The sequence below is a fragment of the Lygodium microphyllum genome, chromosome 4 (genome assembly GCF_053477565.2).
Source record: "Lygodium microphyllum isolate KBCC chromosome 4, Lygodium_microphyllum_v1.1.10, whole genome shotgun sequence".
NCBI classification, from domain to species: Eukaryota; Viridiplantae; Streptophyta; class Polypodiopsida; order Schizaeales; family Lygodiaceae; genus Lygodium; species Lygodium microphyllum.
Genome location: NC_141138.1, coordinates 96,712,095 through 96,736,925, shown reverse-complemented (window position 1 = coordinate 96,736,925; position 24,831 = coordinate 96,712,095). Strand labels below are relative to the sequence as shown.

At 39.9% G+C, this 24,831-nt stretch overlaps 1 protein-coding gene across 1 annotated transcript in view; it reads left to right on the top strand.

Moving 5' to 3' along the window:
- Window positions 1-17,801: 17,801 nt before the first annotated feature.
- LOC148037356 (serine/threonine-protein kinase BSK1-like) overlaps window positions 17,802-24,831 on the top strand; it is a 48,209-nt gene continuing 41,179 nt past the window's right edge. The window contains exons 1-2 of the mRNA XM_087676261.1: window positions 17,802-18,195; window positions 18,572-18,792. Of these exons, the coding sequence (XP_087532387.1) occupies window positions 18,117-18,195; window positions 18,572-18,792 (300 nt within the window). The 5' untranslated portion in view covers window positions 17,802-18,116. The remainder of the gene's footprint in view (window positions 18,196-18,571; window positions 18,793-24,831) is intronic.

The following is a 24,831-nucleotide window of genomic DNA, read 5'->3' as shown; positions in this document are numbered from 1 at the left end:
GATGTCATGGGTTCAGAAGTGTACGGCTCTCTCTATCACTGAGGCCGAGTATGTTGCAGCCACTGAGGCTTGCAAGGAGGCCATATGGTTGGGCCATTTGGTTCATGACCTTGGGATTGGTTCTATACCTACGTTGCATTCAGATTTTATGAGTGCTATTCAACTAGCCAAGAATCTGATCTTCCATGCGAAGACAAAACACATTGAGGTGAGGTATCATTTTATATGTAGGGTCATGGAGGACAAGTTTGTTGACCTTGTCAAGATCTCCACTAACAAAAATCCTACAGATCTGCTCACGAAAAAGCCTCACTATTGAGCGCTTTACCTTTTTTAGGAGATTGATGGGCGTTGGACGAGATAACGTTTTTCCTCATCCTGTTGTACATGTGTATATTGTACTGTCTTTTCTTTTTCTTTTCACTCCTCACTAGGGCATATTTGCCTTTAAGTGGGAGGTTGTTGGGGGTAAAGGCGCCTCTGCCTAGCCACCCATGTATTACTATACTGACAGTACCCACCAGTGCAAACTGCAGATGGCGAGCGCCTGTCACTGTCACTTTATTCTTTATTCTTTTAGTGATAGTTTGAATAAAGAAAGGCCTAGTCACACATTGTGACTATTGGAGTTCCCATTTGGTCTCTCTCTCTTTCTTGCTCTTGCTCTCCCGCCATAGCTTTTCCAAGCAAGCTTCGATCCTTCTCACCTTACTACACTGACAGTACCTTCCACTGCACACTGCAGGTGGTGAGCATCCGTCACCATCACTTTATTCTTTATTCTTTTAGTAAAAGTTTGAATAAAGGAAGGTCCAATCACACATTGTGACTGTTGGAGTTCCCATTTGGTCTCTCTCTCTCTTTCTTGCTCTTGCTCTCCCGCCATAGCTCTTCCAAGCATGCTTCGATACTTCTCACCTTCCACCCAATCATCTCCAACACAAGATCATCATTTTTACTTCCTCGCAACTTCTTATACACTAATTGCTCATTAGCAATGGGAATGGTGTTTATGAGATAAAGCTATTAAGCTTTAATTGAGAGTTTAATAACTATAGCTATGGCTTCTTCACAGGGAGACGACTTATGAACAGGAACACTACTAATTGCATATCTTGAAAATCTGGCCACAGAATCCTGTGCGAAGTAGAGAAAATTGAAGAGGGAAAATTCTTCTCCAAGTCTGTAATCTCAAATTGGGTGGGTACATTGAAGCTCCCATTTCCGTGTTCAAAGGGAAGGCATGGCGATGATCATGTAGGAGGCATTGGCTTCAATTTTTCCCTATTTGTCTTCTCCAACTGCAATTTTTGGTCCATATTCTAGTTGTGATTGGCTCAAGAAACCTCCTCCTCTCTCCCTCTCTCCAATAATGGTGCCTAGGAAGATGGCGTTCAAGAAGATGATGGCGCCATCTCCCAATCTCCCTCCTCTTCCAATTCCTTCTCTCCTCTTGAAATGAAGATGATGTCTCTCCCCTCTTTTTTCCTCACGGATAACAAGGATAGCAAGAAGAAGTACTCTCGAGAGATCCAGAAGATGAAGAGCGGGGGTCATGGCATTTTCTCTCCTCTTCTCATCCATGGCACTTCCCTCCTCTTCACGACCCCTCCTTTCTCCAATGGCCTCTCCTCTTGCTAATTTCCAAATTTTCTTTTAATTCATTTCCTTCCCTTCCCTTGTGTACTTCCAATGAAGGATATATATCACACACACACACACACACATTTGGGTGGAATCCCTTTTTACACACTGCAAAATAATCTTTGGATGGATGCACTGCTACTCGACACCCAATGCCTTCAACACCCTTGCTCAAGAGACTAGTTTGACACATGGTGTCAAGGTCTAGACACAGTACAGAATTTCCACAAATGTAAATTAATGTTCTCGATGCAATATAGACCAAATTGTTCCTTTGGGCCCCCCTTCTAAACCTTAATAAAACCATTATTATGGTTCTTGTGTCAATTAATGCAGCTTTTCCCACATGCATTTTCCGCATAGAACATAGTAGTAGCCCCCAAATTGACAAGGCAATCCACATCCCCCATTACCATTCAAAGTTGTAATTTGTAGGTCAACTCGGTCCCTACTTTAATGTCCTACTTTGCAAAAATTCCCACTCTTCCTTTGCCCCCCATACCATTTGTGAACAATTCCAAATCAATTTCTCTCTAGGATAGTTGCGTTATAGAAATTGAACTTCTTTGTATTTCTATTCTTCTTCAAAAGAGCCTAATACTCATGACAAACTCAAAGGAAAACTCTGATAATTACAGCAACCACAATATTTACCAAGAAATATCCAACAATCACAACAAGAGTGATAAAATAAGCCACTACATATTTGAACTCAGCATTCTTGACAAGGCTCCACTCTTCTAATGACACAACCTTGCATACTAAATTGCACTTAAGTCCTCTATCTGAGAAATGAAGGCAGGACATTTGGCCATCTATCTACCTTATACACCTATATTCAAGATCTGACCCAAAGAATTGAAGTCCAACCACAGTGAATAGAGAAAAAGCATAGCAAGTGCAAGTAATATCACATTTTCAAGTGGCTCCATACTTCTCTGGAAAGCTTCAAGGATTGCTAACACATTGCAATCTACTTGATGTCACTCAACCAATCTATTGACATTGAAACTACTCCCAAATGAATTGTGCTTTGCATTGCGGGTTACAAAGGGCATGCAAGTGTTACTTAAGTGATGTGTTGAACCACCACAAAGCTCCTAGACCTGCCTCTTTTTACTAAAACAAAATCAAATTTGGTATTGGAAAGAGGGAAGTCATGGGAGAGAAGACAATATCTTATCTTCTCTAGATGATAATAATTCCCTATGGGAAAATTTTAGATGGTCATGGTTGAGATGCACTAAGAAAGTCTATCAGACTTTATCTATAGCACCACCTTTCTCTCATACAAGCTTCCTTGTACTAACATCTCCTGGCCATTCAAACTACAGAGACACGGCCTCCAAAAATAGCAACAACGAGCACCACATCTGTATTAAATTAGTGTAAAAATTTAGTAACAATGTGCCAATTGTGTACAAATTTGCTAAAAAATTTGCAATAGTAGGCATTATTGCTAGGTGTTATTAGTTTCAAGCCAAATGCCATGGCTGCCTCTCACATAGCCGACGTGCTCTCCCTATCGATGGGATGTAGTGAGCTTACCTTAATGCCCGATCGAGTACCCTCCTCTCCCATGCACACTGGTAGCTCCACGATCTGCATCCCTCTTTATCAAGCTCATATCCTCCATAGCCACGCAAGAGAAGAGAAGCGAAGAGAAGAGAAGAAGATGAAGAGAAGAGAAGAGATGGGGAGCTTCTTCTCCTCGATCCCTCACTCTCGCACACTCACTCCCTCACTCAAGCACACACAAGAAGGCAAAAAGAAGAGAAGAAGAAGAATAAGCTTTTTACCACACACCAAGAATGAGAGTTTCTATTAACTTTTTGGCTTATATACATGACCTCTTTACCTTAGACGATCATCCCCTTTTTACATGGCCAACCATGGCCTAGGCCCTTTTTCCCTTGGGTAATCATCCCCTTTTTACATGGTCGTGGCCTAGGCCCTTTTTCCCTTTGCCCTAACTTCCTAGCTTAGTCCTACTGCCTGTTCATGGTTACAAATTGCACATGAGGGAACCTGGTGCTCTTTTACAAAGATTTTGGATGCGCCTTTATATTTAAAGGTGCACCTTCTTGCTTTTGGCTTTTTTGTAGCTTCCATGGTTGCAGCTTGGACTCCTAGTGGTTGTTCCCATGCTTTTAGATTTTTTTGAAACCTGCTCTCTCTTGTGAGGCACCTTTTCCTTTTTTTCGCCTTGTGCTTTTCTTCTTGATGCCTCTTTTTCCACTTCATTTGCTATGTAGTAGTAAACACACGAACTAGATCCTCAAGTGTGGGACACCACCCATGCTTCGACCAACTCCTAGATCCACAAGCACAAGCACAACGCACCACACGGTAAGGTAGACACACCCCAAGGTAGTATACCTTCTTTTCTTTTCAGGGAAATAAAAATGCTACAACCCACTAACTTTGAAGGCCCCATCATCCATGCAATGTGCTCTCGGCCAAATGCCATGGCTGCCTCTCACATAGCCGACGTGCTCTCCCTATCGATGGGATGTAGTGAGCTTACCTTAATGCCCGATCGAGTACCCTCCTCTCCCATGCACACTGGTAGCTCCACGATCTGCATCCCTCTTTATCAAGCTCATATCCTCCATAGCCACGCAAGAGAAGAGAAGCGAAGAGAAGAGAAGAAGATGAAGAGAAGAGAAGAGATGGGGAGCTTCTTCTCCTCGATCCCTCACTCTCGCACACTCACTCCCTCACTCAAGCACACACAAGAAGGCAAAAAGAAGAGAAGAAGAAGAATAAGCTTTTTACCACACACCAAGAATGAGAGTTTCTATTAACTTTTTGGCTTATATACATGACCTCTTTACCTTAGACGATCATCCCCTTTTTACATGGCCAACCATGGCCTAGGCCCTTTTTCCCTTGGGTAATCATCCCCTTTTTACATGGTCTTGGCCTAGGCCCTTTTTCCCTTTGCCCTAACTTCCTAGCTTAGTCCTACTGCCTGTTCATGGTTACAAATTGCACATGAGGGAACCTGGTGCTCTTTTACAAAGATTTTGGATGCGCCTTTATATTTAAAGGTGCACCTTCTTGCTTTTGGCTTTTTTGTAGCTTCCATGGTTGCAGCTTGGACTCCTAGTGGTTGTTCCCATGCTTTTAGATTTTTTTGAAACCTGCTCTCTCTTGTGAGGCACCTTTTCCTTTTTTTCGCCTTGTGCTTTTCTTCTTGATGCCTCTTTTTCCACTTCATTTGCTATGTAGTAGTAAACACACGAACTAGATCCTCAAGTGTGGGACACCACCCATGCTTCGACCAACTCCTAGATCCACAAGCACAAGCACAACGCACCACACGGTAAGGTAGACACACCCCAAGGTAGTATACCTTCTTTTCTTTTCAGGGAAATAAAAATGCTACAACCCACTAACTTTGAAGGCCCCATCATCCATGCAATGTGCTCTCGGCCTCCACTACCTTAATTGGTTGACCAGTTTCTTTCCAAGGCCAATCCCCTCAAGACCCCATCATCATCGACTCACACAATCACCCTTTTAAATCATCGGAACCTTCATCAACTCAAAACTGCCAGTGTCATGGAACTTGCAACTGTCTAGAAGAGGGATCCGTGTAACACCATCGTCAATTTCAAGGACAGATCCACCCACCATCACCGTCACTGTGACGAGGAACCAGGCCCCACACCATTTTCAATCTCAAGAGCCGATCCATCCAACACCGTCCCCCACAAGGGCTTGTATACAAACTCAAAAAAGCCATCTGGCTTGAGAGAGGGAGTGTGAGGGAGTGAGGAAGTGACGGTGTGAGGGTGAGGAATCTTAGAGGTGAAGCTCTCCATCTTCTTCTCTTCTCTTGTCTCGCGCGCGGCTATGGAGGATGGAGCTTAGAGATGGAGCTTTGAGGTGCTTGAGCTTGCATCATGAATTGTGGAACTGCCGGTGTGCTTGAGGGAGGAGGCAACTTATTCAGGCATCGAGGCAAGCTCACTACACCCTGGTAGGATCAAAGGCGCATTGGCTAGGTGAAAGATAGCAATAAGTGCTCGCTTGAAATGCTTGAAGGATAAGTGGTTCATGGGTCTTGGCGGTTGAGCGGTGACCTTCCTCTACATTAGCATAGTAGAAACATAAATGCAGTTGATTCTAATTCATAGGGAGCGTATACATAAATGGAATAGCATGCCCTTCATATAGGTTACATGTAGATTATTAGTAGGAACTAAAAGGCTAAACTTGTATCATAGATGTCAATAACAGTCCCTAGTTATTGTCCATGTCACCCTTGCAAATAGGTGTATACCTTGTTTTGCTCAATTATAATAGCACAAAAGCATCAACTAGTTGAATATAATCTTAGTTGCTAAAACGTGATTGCACTCATCACAAAAGTAAGTTCATAGGAGCAAGGAGAAAGGGGTAAAGTAGGACAAGGTAGAAGTATCTCCTTGACAAGTAGCAGGTGTTATTTGTATACAATGGATTGAGAGTAGCCTCAACATTGATGGGAATTGTCCATCGCAAGTTTTAAAATGCCTATTTACAACACAAATTAAGTGTGGTTTGCAAGTAATATCTCCACTATATGGTGTAAAATAACCTCATCCAAAACCATAGTATTATTTAAAGATCCATAGCACTCAAATAATAATAATGAATGGATCTTGAGACTACATTTAATTTCATGAGATATGATTGTTGAGTTAAGGAACCACAAGGTAGAAGCTATTAAAAACATAATGCAGACTGCCACAACCTCAAGTCTTAAAGAAGCTATATAAGCCTATGCATTCAAGGCATAATCATAGTTCTAGTACGAATAGGTATCCGTATGAACTAGAAGTTAATGTAGAAGGGCAGCATGTTTTTTAGCATCAATGAGTATGTGATATGCATCCATATCACTAGAATATATAGCACGCCATTAAGGATTATGGATCAAGGCAATGGATTATTAAATTATCAAATTAAATATACCATAATATGTGTTTATGAGTCCATCCTTGTATTACTTTGAACTCTCGCCACCATCACAAACAAAGTGACAGGCCTAGTTAGCAAGTGGTCAAAGGCCATTAGGTTTCACAATTAACCATAAGGTGGCAAAAAGCTATTATTGACTCAATGGATGTGATAAGCAACACAACAATAAGTGGTTAAGATATAACCAAAACCATATTCATATAGGTATACAATATTATAAATCGAGTGCTTGAGCAATCATAATAATTGAAAGCAATAAACAATAGTGACAACCACATAAATGTATGCAATACACTGCATAGCCACCACAATACATGGAGAATGTAAAGAAAGCTCAAAGTAGAGTAGCAAGAAGGAATAGAAGAGAAGAATCTATCATGTCCTTGGGGTTCAACCTTACCCTTCACCACTAGATGTATGTGGTGAAAGAGAGAAGAGTACTCTTTATCACATCATAGAGATGCTCAACAAAGAAGGGTTTTTAATCCTCAAAACGAATTCTAAGGCCCTCCTTTTTGTAATAGAAAAAGAGAAAATCCTAAGGTCTAGGGTTTGAAAAGACACCATAAAGGTAGTGAAAGGGTGAGTAAGAGTCAAAATGAGAGAGAAGCTAAAGCAAAACTAAGAGAGCAATGGCTATGGAGGTTTGAAGAAGGCAAGAGAGCAAGATCGGTATGTTGGAACTCCAATAGTCACATTGTGTGATCTATCTTCCCTTTATTATTCCATAGTAAAGAATAAAGAATAAACATGGTAGTGATGGGTGGCTGCCACCTACAATGTACAAGTATGTGGGCACTAAGTACACGATAAATATAGGTAGTTAGGCATAGATGGCCTTTAACCCCCAATAACTTTCCATTTAAATGCAAATGTACTTGGAGCGAGGAGAAAAATATAAAATGTACATATGAATACAACTAGGTGAATCATTTTCCTAAGAAAGGCATAATGTTCCACTAGGAGACTTTTAATGAGTAGATTAATAGATTCTCATTTGTAGAGATCTTGACAAGGTCCATCTACTTGTCCTCAATTACCTTTCTTATGAAGTAATAATAGACCTCAATGTACTTGGTCTTCGCACGAGAAACCAGATTATGCGCCAACTAGATAGCACTCATAGAGTTCGAATGTAGTGTAGGAGTCATAAAAGTGATACCAAGGTCTACAAACCAAACAATCTCAACATAGGGCCTCCTTACAAGCCTGAATGGGGCTATAATATACTCATCCTCGCTAATAGACAAGGCATAGCTTTTTTGCATCCTAGACATCTAAGAAACATCACCTCTAACAAGGTGTGGACTTCCTACTATCTGCATGTCCTACATAATTTGAGTCAATGTAGCCCAAGACTCTATAATGGTGGTTTCCATAGCAAAAGCATAAGTCTATAGTGCTCTTATTATATCTAATGATACCCTTCATGGCATCCCAATGCCGTGTGTTAGGTGTCGCCACAACTCCCACTACAAATGCTATGTTGGGCTTAGTGGCTATCATGGCATATATCAAGCTAACCACTGCGGATGCATATGAAATCTTAACTAGGGAAAATTTGTGTTACTAAACCTCATGTGTAAAACTAAAGAGGTGGCAATGGGCTACCATCATGCATATGAAACTACTCGAGTACCCTCTGAATGTGCTCCTTTTGTGATAAGTAGAGGAATCCCTTAGAGCGGTTGCATGTAATGCATGTGCCAAGTATGTGCAAAGCATGCCCCATGTCCTTTATCTCAAAGCTCTTCTTGAGCTGAGTCTTTAAAGCATCTAGCTCATCATGAGCACTTCGAGCAATCAACATATCATCAAAATACACTACCAAAGTGATAAGGCTATCATCATGGGCCTTCTTTATGAAAAGACATGGATATGTAGTGATATAGGTATAGGACAACAAATGAATGAAGATATCAAACTTATAATACCATTCCCTAGGTGCCTACTTAAGTCCATAAAGACTTTCTCTCAACTTGCACACTAAGTATTCCCTACCCTTTTCCACAAAGCCCTTGGGCTGCTACATATAGATATCCTCGTACAAGTCTTCATATAGAAAAGCCACCTTATCATCCATCTAGTACAAATCTAGATCTAATGATATAACCAAGGCCAAAACCAAGCAAAGAGTAGTCATCTTGACTATAGGGGAGAAGATATCATTAAAGTCAACTCTATTTTAAGCCCTTTGCAACCAATCAAGGGCCTTACATGTTGGCTCAGGGCGACCGAGGGTGCTCTTTAGCTTATACACCCACTTGCATATGGCAATGCATGTTTTCCATTAGGCAAGGAAACTAAATCCCAAGTACTATTCTTTTCCAATGAGTCAAATTCAAACTACATAGCCCTTTTCTAAGAGGATTTGTCACCTCTACACATAGCCTACTCAAGTAAGAGACTCATCAAAATCTATCACCATGACATAATGCATAGAAGGGTTGTATCGAGTGATGAGGAGGATATAAGGCTCTAGTAGTGCATTGCAAAATTGGTTTGTGGAGTTAGTACATCTTGTCCTTTCTATTCATCATCAACATGGTCTTGCTGAATAGGAAAAATGTTGATGTAGCTCATGCCTCTTATGCTCTTACAGTTAGAGGTAGTTATGATCATTGTGGTAGAGACCCATAGTAGAATAGGTCTAAGTCTAGACCTCATGGGCAAGGTTGTAGTAAATCCCATGGTCCTAAGTCATCTCGTACTTGTGATTATTGTGGGTAGCACATGGATATATATGGCCGTAGTGCCATAAGATGCACCAACATAGGTCAGAATGGCAAAGAAAAGGCGTAAGATAATGCTCAGACATCCAATGAACAATGTATTATTAAGTCCATTGTAAAGATTCAAGAGATTAATGCATTAGAGTATAGTTCAAACAATTATATCAATGCTAGTTACTCAATTTAAATGCTTTCTTTCATTAATCATGTATCGTAGTTGGTTCTATACTTATGTACAATTTTTGGTTTAGTACGCTTAGGGGATGACCATGTCTGTGATATTGTTGGCATTGATGATGTATGTTTGTAGTTTCCCATTTATACTTTCTTTATTCTCCATGATGTATGTCATGTAACGGCTTTGACCAAAAGCCTTGTCTATGCAAGACAGTTGGATGATGCTAGGTATCATCTTTCTTTTGGTAATTTTGCATGGAAAATCGCTTATGGGGCAACCTTGTTGGTAGAGGTGTAAAGATTAGTAGTCTTTATCCTTTGCTCATCTCCTCTGGCTCTGCCTGTTACTGACCTCCCTCGTGTATATTTGTGGCATTCCTTAGTATATGCAAGGGTCCCTCTACATTTGAGCATTTAAAACCATCCCCAGAAGCAATAGTACTAATAGCAAAAAGGAAGGTATCATAAGACTCTACAAGAGTGACAAGCAATAACATAGACTTTATGTTGTCGTCAAAGATGATCTTCTTCGACGCAAGTTGGCTTGCAAATAGAGTGAAATTCATTCAAATGAGTAGACATAGGTGTGCGTTTCTTCGCATGAAGATCTACAATTTTCTTTATCTATTACAACTATGAAACGAGCCTTTGCTTATCATAAAGATCGTATATTTTCTCCCATAACAACTATGCACCACCCTCAATCTCGATGACATTAAAGTATACTCACTTAGAAAAATGCAAAATAAGAGTGGACTTGCATAGCTCATCGATGTCATCCCAAGTGTCAGCATCCATATCTTTGGGGTTCATGCCTTTGTATTCTAACCTGCTTCCTTTGCACCAAAACTTGTCATATCTAGGTCTTCCAATAGTTAAAGTTATTGCCATCCAACTTATCAATGTTAAAGATGGCACTATCTCCAAAGGCACTAGAAGTGCCTACCATTATGATAGCAAAATAAAGAGAGAATGGGATGTCATTGCAACAATAAATTAGCCCCAAATTGAGCCAAAAATGAATGCAATAAGGGGAGAACAACCCAATGTATTGCTATTCACAAAGTAAAAGCAATGGAGTGTCTAATACAAGTGTATGCTCTCAAAAAAGCAACTCAAAACTGAAATTTATAAATGTTGCCCATAAAGCTACAATAAACAATAAGACAAATGTAGACAAAAGTCCAAAGTAGAGCGCTCTCACTGGCAAAAAAGTCTAGATAGCAACAAGACTTATAATGTAACTAACAATATCCAGGAAAAATCTTGCAACATGGAATACCAAATACTATTATAGAATCCAAAAATGCCAAAGATAGATACATTCCAGCCATGGAGCAACCACGTACATAAGCTAATTGTGCATAAGAGATCTCTAAGCAATGGTGAGATCTACCACACTACAACCTCAAATGGAAGAAAAAGTGGTTGCCAACATGGAAGCTTGGTTGAAGCTCTCTTTCTTAGGCTAAAGTAGAATGGTTGAAGCTCCTCAAATGCCCACTTTGATACTAGAAAGGGTGACTAGGAGTGAGAGTGAGAGAGAGGCTCAAGCAGAAGAAATAGAGCAATGGCTATGGATTTTGACTCGAGAGAGCAAAACCGGTATGTGTTTGACATCGAGCTCTTGAAAGAATAAGAGTTTGTGTTTGATATCCCATGGTTGAGATCTAAATGAGCCTAACATCCACTAAAGTCATTGCTATATGCCTAGCCATCGCTACAATGAGTGATAATGTGACCACATGCTACTGTAATATATGTAATAAATGATCCCAAGATGATAGGATAAGATCCAAGAGTTGACCAAGAGGAATGCCACTAGAGTAAGGAGCCAATGTTGGAGTTCTAGGACCTACTTATTCAAGTCAATCCCAAGGTATTAGAACTTCCATTGCCACATTACAAAAAAGTTTGTGACCCTTGAGAAATTCATTGAGAAACTTAGTGATCTACTTCATGGTGAGTCCATGATCTACTTTATCAATTGGTCACATAGGCCACTTCTTGGATTGTGCAACCACATGTATAGTTGGCTCTTCCATTTTCACCAACTCCATAACATTCACAAATGGCATCTGAGCCTTCCCCTTATTACATTTTGATGATAATTTTTTACGCATCATGCACAACCACTTTTAGGCATTTGTTATACTAATGCCCTCTCCCATGCAAAACAAGCAAACTTTAGGTTAGTGAGGACCTTGACCACCATGATCTTGATGGATAGAAGTTTTACAAATCCCACACCTTCATTGGCTTGACACAGATTCCGCTACTAAGTGACTAGAGTTATTACACTTGGAGCACCAAATGATAATCGTCTCACTGATCTTCAAGCACTCTTCGAGGAATAATTGCCTTTGCCCTTCTTTTGGACTAGTTTTGTTGACCATCTCCTTGTTTGAATTCTCATTCTCTCAACTGGTGTCGTGTTTGTAAAAACTATATGGCACAATATATAGAATCTAAGCAAGGAATAGAGAGTACATGAAAAATTAGAGAATGACATCAAATTCTTTAATTCCAAAAAATTTGATGCAAGATGGCTCTATCTATCCTTGTGCTTCCACTATGAAGCTTAAATGGTGATCTAGATAGATGATATGTGAAGAGCTTAAGACTAGCTAGAAGAACTCTAACTGGGAGACAGATAGATAAGCTTGGTTCTAAAGGGGTCTCCCTTTTATAGCTCGTGAAGATGTTTCTCAAGTTGATTTTAACTTAACCATTCTATCTAATTCAAAGGTTAGACCCACAATGGTCACCTTTTTGCCATCCAATCACGTAAACCTCATCTAACATATAGGTTTATGCCCCAACTAATGTCCAAGCTCAAATATGGCCTCTCCTCGTAATGGGGACTTTACAACATTGAGCACCATGAATCATTGGCAGCATCTTTCAAGGGTGGGGCATTGAGAATATTTAACAATGTTCAACCTCACTGCCTTTGACTCTTTGTCATTAGAATATGAGTTTTTTCTATTACCAACTTTCTTTAAAGACTTGTGACTCTTCATTTCTTGAAAACCTTCCAAAAAGAAACCTGTTTGAATTGCATGATCAATGAAATCTTGTTGTTGAAGGATAGGCAAATCCAAAGTAGTCACAACAATGTGGAGATGTTGACCATGCCCCACAAAGCAAGTTTTGAACCACTTGAGCAAGTCATTTTGATGCTAGGATTCACCAAAGAAGGTCCTGAACTAAAGTACGTAGTTTTCTAGGTCATGATGTCCTCGGCTGAAGGCTTTCAACCATTTGTGTCACAATTTTATATTTTTAAAAATGGGACAGAAAAGTAGTCTTAGCTACATCATAGTTGGCAATTTGATTTTCGATGAACTTCGCTAACTAGGAAACCACATTTTGATTGACAATAGATTCAAATGCATCCTTGTTTTGCACTAGGCATACTTGCCTCAGCTAATTGATACCACACAACTTACGAAACAATTGAGCATGGGTATTTGAGACTTTCAACTTTTAACTATTAAATCTTAAAACCTTGAGCCATTTTGTTGCTACATTGCCATCAAAGGTAACACTAGGTTTGAAATAAGAAGGATAAAGTGAGAAGTAGGTGGAACCACCATTTGGACTCGAGTACAAGAATGATCCATGAGGTAAGAGTGTTAGTAAGTGCAATGGAAAGGTTGATGATAGAAGAGCATGCATGAGAAGAGGCCATAATTGTTGATATGGAGGTGGTGTGGCAGAAACCTCATTTGATGCAAGAACAATGCCATTGGCCTTATCATCAGAAGTAGCGTGCTTTTGAAAGACTCCCATTGTCTCTTACAACCACACTACTCTCCACAAATTGGGGTAAGCAAAAGAAACACATGGTGCCATGAATGCATGTGTATTCATTTGCGCATGAGAGAGTCAATGATTGTGGTTGAAAAGGGTAACCAAGTATGTGTGTAGACCTTAACATGCCCAACATGAGTAGGAACAAAGAGAGAACCTAAATACTCAAAGGATACTAAATCCTATGAGAATATACATCAACAAATACATTAGAGTATTAGATATTAGTATATGACATCAATATTAGATAGTGAACCACTAGAATGCATTAGAGTATAAGAATACATTGAGATAGTTATGACTCCTTGGAATAGACAACGAAACACCGCTTGACATGCTAACAAATCTGAAAAATTGCAACTCTTTTATGGATGGCAATCTAGATCCCAATACATATGACTAAGTGTGTGTTTCACCAACATTGTGTTAGTGATGAATTGGACCTCGCTAGTTTGTATCCTCACGAGTCTATGACACATTTAATGCATGAATAAATGGATAATGAATGAACAATAAATGCCACATCTTCTAGCATATTGCTGAGCAATGTGATTAGGCAAGCCATTTTATGTCATTTAGGCCTTTCGTGGGGTGCATGGTAAGCTACCACATGGACTTTTGAGCCTTTGATAGAGTAACCTTCAATGAATTTTAGAAGAGAGACATCACTCCCTTTTCCTAAGTCTTGGATAATGCCCATCTATAGCCTCCATACACAAGTCTCTAAGGCACAACGTGAAAGTGGCAAAGACACAACTTGTCTTTGAGGAATTGGTAAGGAAACACACTTCACGTTTGACCTCAACTCCTACTACCTAGAGCATGTGGCTCGCAAATTAAATGTTCCCCTCCTCCTTTGTGTCAAAGATGTCCATGCCTTATACAAGATCATGCTCCATGCTTGCCTCCAAATAGCAAAAGCATTTATTTCATTCTCTAACATCTATGGCAAACAAAAAATTAAAGACATCACATATAAAAATGCCTTAAGTTCATCGACCGCTTCAAAACATTCTAATGTAGCTTGAATATCTAGTGACATCGTTGTATAAACAATGATAAAATTTGCATCAAAGTGGTAATTTAAGTATGGAATGGTTTGCAAAGGCATGGATTTACTAACACAAGTTTTGATTTAACATTCTAGAATTTGGAAATTCCATTCAATGAGTTACATTAAGAGCAATTTTGATTGTTTTTTTGGACATTAAGTGTCAAGAGTCTCCATGTTTCATTATTAGTAGGCTTTAGGAACATGATTCCAATATTGCTTGCTTATGACTTTTCCTATTAGATGATAAATTGTGCAACATGAAGATAGGGAACAAACGTAGAAGTCAATGTGTTTCAATGGATATTAATTGCCTATCTAAGGGTGCCCAAAATGTACATCTTAGGCAAGCACCTCTAGTGATGACCATATGAATGATCAAACGCAAACATGTTGTCCTAATATGCAAACGAACAAGTTTTCCCTAGTATTGATCAATTATGTTCACCATTGCCGGAGAGAGAGAGAGAGAGAGAGAGAGAGAGAGAGAGAGAGAGAGAGAGAGAGAGAGAGAGAGAGAGAGAGAGAGAGAGAGAGAGAGAGAGAGAGAGAGAGAGAGAGAGAGAGAGAGAGAGAGGTGCCCAAAATGTACATCTTAGGCAAGCACCTCTAGTGATGACCGTATGAATGATCGAACCAAACATGTTATCCTAATATGCAAATGAACAAGTTTTCCCTAGTATTGATCAATTATGTTCACCATTGCCATAGAGAGAGAGAGAGAGAGAGAGAGAGAGAGAGAGAGAGAGAGAGAGAGAGAGAGAGAGAGAGAGAGAGAGAGAGAGAGAGAGAGAGAGAGAGAGAGAGAGAGAGAGAGAGAGAGAGAGAGAGAGAGAGAGAGAGAGAGAGAGAGAGAGAGAGAGAGTTATTTTCAAACCTTGCAATGCAAGTTAGAGCCACTAGTGATCTTTAATGTGACACAAGCAAACCATATCTAAAGCTTTGATAGTGATGACAAATAGTTTATTAATTGAGAACAATTTCCATGTATGCTACTCGTAGTGATGAAGATATACAAAGAGAACTTATGGCAATCTAATAGTCAAATATATTAAAGTACAGAGGAATAAATTATCGTGCAAACACGATCACCCATGCGTGCAAACACACAAAATGTGTATACATGAACACAAATGCGGGTAATCTTCTCATCTCATTTGTGCTTTGTCCATTGATGGAAAAAGCTTTATTGCGATTCCATCCTCTTTGAATGGTCATCATGGGTTTTTGGAAGAGGGTGTACATGATGTCATTACACACAACCTCAAAAAGGAGATCTTGAGTTGGCTCCTAGTCATCAAGGTAAAGTTAACAAGCTTTACAAAGCTCTCATAAAGATATTCTTGGTTAGAAAATAGACTCATTTATGGAAGAAAGGTACAAGTCATAATGGTACACACAATAAATCATGGTTAGATTCTACCTTGCTATTTATGTCATAGTAACTTTAGTATTTTTAACATTCACTTAGTTTACATAATATTGACTAAGGATATAATCACTAGCAGGATTCAGAGTATTCTCTTCTTTTATTTTTTTACTTCTAGTGTACCAACAATATTGCTTGGAGATTGTGGGATACTTGAAGCACATGGAACAATGAGGAGATGAGGTAGACATGTACTGAGTATATACATTTTAAATCCATTATAAGCATGGGAGGTTTGATGCCTTGGACTTGGTGATATACGTCTATACAATTTTATTTTAAAGCTTTAAAGGTGAAGAGATTGTGTACTAGAGTATCAGAAAACTAAAAACTAAGGAGGGCCTTATAGGGTTTAAATAAGACTAGCATAGTGAAGAGAATTATTGGTACCATGGTGTCTTCAACTAGCAAAAGGTTACATGGGTGTAAGAATCATACATAAACTCATTTTGTGTTGAAGATAATTTGTAAGAATGACAAGCTAGTTTACTATCCAATGATTGGCAAGTCCTTTTTACCATTACAACCATGCAAATTTATAGTGCATTGCACTTGGCTTCCTCATAGGATGAAATCTTTGGAGCATTTTAAGATTCTTATGCAGGCATGAATTTGTTACTTTATGTCAACATATAGCAATATGCTTGATGGGTTGTAAATCTAAACACTTTCCTTCTCTTACAATAATTGTAATGTGCTTGTATTTGTATTCTAGTTTGTGTTAGCTATTGTATCTCTTCATAACTAGTTGCCTAAGGTGGAAGAAAAATGATGAATTGAAACTTTGCAATTTTGACCATAGAGAGACATGACAAAGTTCCAAATTGTTAGAGTATCGTTTGAGATCTCCCATGGTTAAGATTTATCTTACAATATATGGATTATATTGTGTTGTCTTTAGTTGCCAAAGTCTACTAGTTATTATAAGTTTGGAAGTTTAGAAATCTAGAGTTTTGGAGTTGGCCGAGATGAAGAAGTTTCATCATCTTTGGCTAAATCAATTAGTTACGAGATTCCTCGTATTCTATGTGGTTTATGAGGACATTGGAAAGTAGTTAAGATCTTACCAAATAATTTGTTTGTCTAATTTATTAAACCTAAAAGTGGAGGATAGCTTACAAAGGTGGGTTCACATGGTCAACTAAAATGTGTAGTGTGTAGGACAATGGATTTGTAGAAGGCGAAAATATGGTTGTGGGAATCTTGCTGATGAGTGGGTCGGAGAGGAATGATTATGCCTCTTGAGCCTCGAATGCAAGGTAGTTTTAATGAAGAATTTGGTGTGACACCAAGAGTTGTGTGTGATACTCTTGGTTTAGGAAATACGTGTTAAAGACGTGTGGTTAATGAGTTTGACCACTAAAGGTGGAGAGATGGTTGTGGGAAGCTTGTTAACCATTGTGTTGGAGAGGAACTACTATAACTCTTGACCTAAACACCTAATGTGAGGTGGTTTAAATGAAGAGTTCCATGTGGTGTGAGGAGTCATTTGTGATACTCTTGGCCTAGAAGGTTGTGTTAAAAACTTGTGGATAGGGAGTTTGACCACTGAGCATTGAGCGAGTCATGAGAAATGAAGAGTCTCATGTGGCATCAAGAGTGCTGTGTGACACTCTTGGTGTAGGTAGGGTAGTCATGTTAGAAGCCCATGGCCAAGGAGTTTGACCACGGAGCATTGAGCGAGCCATCGAGAGAGAGAGAGAGAGAGAGTGTGTGTGCGTGCGTGTGTGCGCGTGTGTGTGTGTTTTGTTTGTCAATGAAGGCTAGGACGTAGAGGCCCGAGGGCTTACAAGATGTGTGGCAACGTCAAACGTAGGGGGGGGGGGGGGGGCGGGGGTGGGGGTTGGAATCCACAAATGCGCATGCGACGATGATGCCATCATTGGAGCCATGTTTTGGTCTCAAAATTCCATGTAAGAGGCCACGATGCTAGCAAAACACGTGCGAGAGTCAAAGGGCACGGGCCTTAATTAAGCGGTAAACCACGCCATTAATCAGGCTTAAATCGAAACTAAACGGACACCTTCCAGCTAGCTTCTCTGTCCCCCACCCCCGTCTGTCTCTCTCTCGAGCAGTCTCTCTCTCTCTTTCTCTCTCTCTCTCTCTCTCTCTACCTACGCCATAGCTTCAGCTCCTCCTTCGCCATCGACGCCTGCCCCTCCCTCCTCGCCTCCCTCCCTCGGTCCTCGTTTCTTCGTCGGATAGACAGGAGCCTCACCTGGATCGCCAAGCATCTCCCGATTCCTGAAAGAACATGCGCACTTCCTTCGCATCTCTTGCGTACAGCGAGTAAGGGATGGGCTCCTGCTTGTCGAGGTCTTCCGATGTTGGCCCGCCATTGGATTTGCAGCAAAACGAAGAACAGCTCGAACCAGGTGAACTCCCTTCCTTGCTTACTCGACGATCCGTGCTCCATTTTGTCGATAATCATGTGCACTTTGTCCTTAACAAACGAGATCGTGCTCGTTGAAGCTTCACGTTCACTGATGGCATCTTCCTGATCTTCATTCAAATTTTGCAAATCTGGTTGAAGCACTAAACATTCTCTTAGCATTAGATGAGATTGTACTCCATCTGAGTAAATGGTCTTTGCATTCAGACTCACGACGATTATGATCTGAACTTCTGAAGGCCATGCCATTCTTGTCTGGAGAGATCCTAAGTATCACTGAGCTCTTGGACAATGGCTCTGTGAAATGAATCTTTATGGATTGCACAGCTGATGCTGTATGCTTGCATTTGCTTTTGCAGAGAAGCCACGGTTGAATGAAGCAGATGCAGTGCCACCATTCAAGGAGTTTTCTCTAGAGCAGCTCAGGGCAGCAACCAGTGGATTTCATTCTGACAATATTGTGTCAGAAGGGGGTGAGAGGGCACCGAATGTGGTCTTCAAAGGACGGCTGGACAACAATAAATGGGTTGCGGTGAAAAGGTTTCCCAGGTCTGCCTGGCCTGATGCAAGACAATTTGCAGTGAGTAATTACATCCCCAGAACATGTCAAGCTCATTTTGTTGTCCCAAGATGTAAAAGAAAACATGGCATGTCTGACCAGATGCTTCTGTTCTTGTGCTTGTAAAATCAAAATTGGTTGTTGATTTGTGCTTTTTCTTTGTAAATATGGCTCTGTATGCTATGTTGCTACTGATTGCAGTAATACTTTTGAATGCTGTGCTAGTTGACCTTGCTCTACTGGTAGAGGGAAACAAACCTGTCCAATTCACTTTGTGCTCAAGCAAGTAGTGTACACATATCAATGCCCTTCGAAGATAAACTTGTTTCTTGCTTTGATGCAACATAATTGGAAACTAGATAATTGCATTGCAAGCAATCACGACTTTCTCCTGCACAATCATACTTGGAATGTTGTGGACTTACTCTTGCTTGGCCTTAGTTAGAAACTTAGTAGAATAGAGTGGTATGCAAGCTGAAGTAGAATGTGCAGGCTTATTGTGCGACAAACCATTCTATGTGTAATTGCTTTTGCAAGTTGGCATGATTGGAATTTAGGCTACATTTGCATGTGCATGAGTGCTACCATTATAGTCCCTAGTCCTCGATTAAATGTATAGGATAGATGGGAGTTTTTCGAGTTCCTACGAAGGTATATGGATTAGTCTCTAAACTTAATATCTATCTATAGTCATCTCATTGTTCTATATATGATAATTTGTCCACCTTAGTTCTCTTTTTTTGAGGCTTTGTTCTCGCTACCACCATCTTTGACAAGGTGGCTATCTCTCTATGAATTTAACTTAAAGCAAGATCAATTAATATATGTAAGACTAATCCTTCCATGGTCATGGTTGGTGACTTTTTCTTTCACATAGCTAGTAGTTGTTATTGCATGTGGAGTACTTCCATAAGTACTTGCAACCATTTCTACCAAGTTAATCGAATACCTTGGTGGCTAGAAGTTGTGAAATTATCAATCTTACTTGTCACACGTTATGAGGGATAATGTCCCTTAGTTGTGTACATACAAGTTTCATGCACAATTAATCCTTTTATGGTCGTGGCTAATGACTTTCCCTTACACTAAGCTAGTATTTGTTTGTAGTTTTGGTTGCATGTGGAGCACTTTCACAAGTGTTTGTAATCATTTCTTTCAATTTACTCTCCTTGCCAAGGTATTTGGACATCTTACTGGTTAGAAGTTGTAAAATATGTTGATCTTATAGGGTTATCTCATGAAGGATAATGTGCCACTTAGTTGTGTCTTTAGAAATCTTACTTCTAGCTCATCATTCTAATGGATTATGAAGCACGTTTGATCATCATGGAGATTGAGATTGTGAGTTCTTGAGAATGAATTTTGGGCATTCTTCCACTTACCATAACAATTACTCTTTTCTCATTGCTTTTCCAATTGAGGTGCTTTCTCCTTCTCTTGATTGGTATTGGAGCCCTAGAGTTTCTGGCATGCTTGAAAAGCATTTTGCTATTATAAGAGCTTTCCCGAGGCTTGAGTACAGACAACTCTTGACTATCTTGGTAGAAGGATTGATAGTTGACTTTCCTTCAAGCTCTTTTGGCTGAGGGCTGTAAGGACTTTCTCACTCTTCATTAGGCTCTTCTAGGATCCTCTTCATTAGGTTCTTTACACTATGAGCTGATGTAAATTTGTCCTCCTTTGGCCTTGATATCCTTGGGTTGAGAGGGGGTTGCTTTCTCCCCATAGTACATGTAGGGTTTGACATTGCCTTCTTGTCTTCAACATCATTTCCCCCTTGTTGCATGTACCCTTTCTATTACACCATTCATCATTATAGAAGGGTGCTTGCATTGTGTGTATATGTTGGGCATTTGGTATGGATGAAAATCTATGATAGTAGGCATTCCCTACGAAATGAAAATCCATGCATTATGTAACATGATTCCTTTCGCCTCATTGAGTGGAATATTTATGGATACATTACTCACCTAGGATCTTGAGTAGCTATGACACTCCATGTGATGACTATACTCATCTATTGTTTTTCTCTTACATGTACATTGGCACCCTTGATTGTGGTTATGTATAATTGGGTCTCACTTCTAAAAATGAAGTTCTAAACTAGGTTAGAAAAAACCTCACAAGAAGAAATCATAGGACGCATTCACTTGGGCTACTCAAAGAAGATATCCATCACCTTTGTGATTATGATACTTCCTTTGCAGCCAATTGGAGAAGAAAACACGATCTCTTTGTGTAAGTGGCTACAGACAGGCAGCTATTGGGCAGCCCTTCAAGAGTGAACAAAACACAAAAATGCGGGTCTATGATGTAGGGCGGATAAAGATTGTGTAACATGTTTTAAATGGCATGAATCCGTTGCAATGCAGCCTCGATAAAGTGGCTGATGGTTGGGAATTGAGCTTCGGTTCTAGAATGGTAATAGGAGCTAGAAACACACAATAATGATGAAGATGATTTGTTGTACCAGTCCAAGGAGTGAAATCAGCAAATGTAGGTGTGGAAATGATGAAGAACAGGTCACCAGGCTGAAAATGCAGCAATCTATAGTGTTAGGAATTGATGGTGATGTGAGCAGTGAAGAAGGCATCTAGAATGAAATTGCTTGTGGTGTGGTGTCATGATCAGTTGGACAACACCACAAATTGAGATACCCGCTAGGGTAGGGGTGTGGACTGTAGTGGTAGAGGGTTGAGGTTGAAAATGTGACAAGGGAATAATGAAGAATGAATGAGAGATTAAATGTGGAGTGACGAATATCCATGCCCTACTCATAGGCACATGAGTAATTGAACTGTCCAGGGTGGTGCCTCGACTATCTTGGGTGGCATCCAAATACTAGTAGATGATACAAATAAAGCCTTTTTGGGGTTGTAGATGAAAATCAAGATAGGAATCCCACGCCTTTTTGGGTGGCATCCCATACCATAGCCCACACCATCCCAGTGTAAAGATGCATTAGCCAACATGCCAAGAGTGCAAGAGTGGTGAGTACATAATGAATGTGCACAGTGAGTCCTTGAGTCCTATAAATAGGACTCGTCACTCGACTACCCTAAACCGGAAGTGCCCTTAGTGCATTTGCACTAAGTCACTTCATGTCTAGCGTGACCAATGCTATTAGCGCCCATTTGGATGTCCAAGGACAATTGGTCTTGGGATCGAAACTTGGCTCTAATACCAATGACACGTCTCTCAAGGATCCAACCTGCATATAAGACATGACACAAGTATATCCACAAATAAAAGGGATTGGATGTTGGACTCACCTCCCAACCAAAGAGCCAAATGGGCTCACCCTAGAGCTTGGGAGCTAGCAACACTTTGGTTCGTGACCACATTCCAAGGGTTGGAGTTCCATATCGCCAGCCCACACCATCCTAATGTACGGATGTGTCGGCCAATTGGCTAAGAGTCTAAGAGTGGTGATCACACAATAAATGTGCATAGTAAGGCCTCGAGTCTTATAAATAGAACTCGATTGCCCTAAACCCAAAGTGCCATGCCCTTAGTGCATTTGCATCAAGTGACTTCATGACCATTGTGACCAATGCTACTAGTACATTTGGATGTCCAAGGACGTAACAAATACATACTCTTTAGGAATGAATGAGAGAGTAAGTGTGGAGTGATGAATGCCCATGCCCTATTTATAGGCACATGGTCATAGAATTATCGAGGGTGGTGTCTTGACTCTCTTGGGTGGCACCCAAACTTTATGATACAAATAAAGCCTTTTTGGGACTGTAGATGGAAACTAAGATAGGAATTAATTGAATACAATGAACTTAGCGACTTTGGTGTCTCAACATGTTGGAGAGAAGATCAAGGTGGGTGACCTTGAACCTTGTTATAATACTTCTCTTTCCCAGGATTTGAGTATTGGTTGTGAGTGCAATATATTCTTTTTAGGCAAGTGCTGCCAAATTAGTTTAGGAGCTTTGTTCCCTTTGGAGAAAGGGGTGTTACTCTTTTTAGGACTTGCCTTCCCTTCTTGAGAGTTCTTGCTACCTTTGGACTTTTCCTTTGGAGAATAGGAGACTAGATTCCTCTTTGAAGGAAGGCAATGAGGAGATCTTTTAGTTAACCTGGTCATGCAATGGAGTAATCTTGTTGCATGAAATGAAATTATTTTGAAGATAGATTTTTAGAAATAATGTGATTTGGTTGGCATTTGTCTTGGACGAGTCAATGGTGGCGAACTTGACAAGTAAATGTATATATTTGGCCATCTTGTCTTTTAAGTCATCCCCTTCCTTAATGAAGAACTCTTGGAGCTCATGATTGAGATTGATACGTCTAGTTTGAGAACTAAATGTTCATTGGAAGAGGGAGGCATGAGAGGAAATGGAGAATGAGTAGCACCAGTAACATGTTTATATGAAATAGAACTTAGATGGTAAAATAATAGATACATTTGAAGATGTGCTTTTGCCTCCAAAACCTTCTTTGTTACCATTAACTTACTAATATTAGTCTTGGTCTCCATTGTAACTTACAATTGGAGCTTGTACAATAGGAGGAGCAACAATGAGGAGTTTCGGCTTATATAAATCAAATGGATTATTCAATGTGACCATAGTCACAGGGAATGGGCCGAACAGACCTGTTGGACATAATATGGATTGAGTTAAGTTGCAACATCATGATTCTCATTTCAAAACAAACTGATAAAATGTCAAAATCAAGAATGAATTGTAATATATCATAAATAACTCATGAATGAGACTAAAGTCGTATAATATTCAGATTGACAAAGTCTAACAACTAAACAAAATCACCAAAAAATTAGTCTCTCATCCAAAATCTTGAGCCCTCGTGAGTCATTACACATCATCATCATCATGTTTAACATTGCCCATTAGTTTTTGTCAAAAAAACTATGTTTTGGGTTCCAACTTGCCAAAAAAATAAAAAAAGTTAAAAACACCTACGTTTTTTACTCTTAGAAACGTTTCGTACTTTAAGAAACGTTTCGTAAGTTTCAAATTCAAAGAAACACGTTTCTTAGTTGCTATATCCCTGAGATGGTCTTGTGTTGGGACGCATCATATTTGTACATGATGTCACTGTTTTTAATGTCACAAAGTGACAGAGCAAGATGTTGAATGCGACAGACTTATTTGTTTGTGATGCCAAAAGTGATGGATGGGGATGAACTCAAACAAGAATGGAAAACACAAAAAGGGAGAATATGATGAATGAAGTAGATGATATAGATGTGTGGATGCTCAAAGAGCAAAGGCATCCAAGTTCCAACAACCATTGACTCACATTCGAGCATGCTGAGGCTTTGTGTTTGTATTCCTAGTGCAGCAATAGCACCGAGAATGTTGTAGATGAAGTAGACGAAATTTGAGGAGGATGAAAGGCAATAGCTCAGGGCAAGATGATGTCGTATATGCAGTAGTAGCAATAAGGCAAATTTGAAGATGATATTTAGTAGTCTAAATCAGCACTAGAGATGGAAAAGGGTCATAGACTATGTGAAAGAATGTTGAAATCTGATGCCATGGATGCAATAGTAGTGAAAAGAGAGACTTGAAGATGATGTCAAGTAGGCTGAATCAGCACCATGGATGGAAAATGCAGCATTTGAATGCTACATGGCAGGCTGATCAGTTGATTGCAAGATGATGTCAACCACAAGAATAACCTCTAAGCACAATGGCAATACGGTTGATGTGGGCAGCAGCTCTAGGGAGCTGACACGGGGACGTGAAATTTTGAGATACTGTAATCTTGCTGATAACAAGATTGTTTAGTACATGCGATGCACATAGCATTTATTTCATCTAACAAGCCAAGGGCCTCGAGGATGCAAGCGGTATCAAAGGCAAAAGTTGTGATAAGTTATACCAATTGGGTTTTTGTGGTCAGTTGGTGTCAATTTTGACCGTAGGACAGTTGTTTGGCCAATAATTGTCAGCGATGACACTAGGGACTGGCATTGATTAATTAATGAATGCTAGTCTAAGGGTCAATAGAGGTTGGAGACCACTCCAAGTTGCAAATAGCCTAGTCAATTTAATTATGGATGGGCACATTTAATTTTGG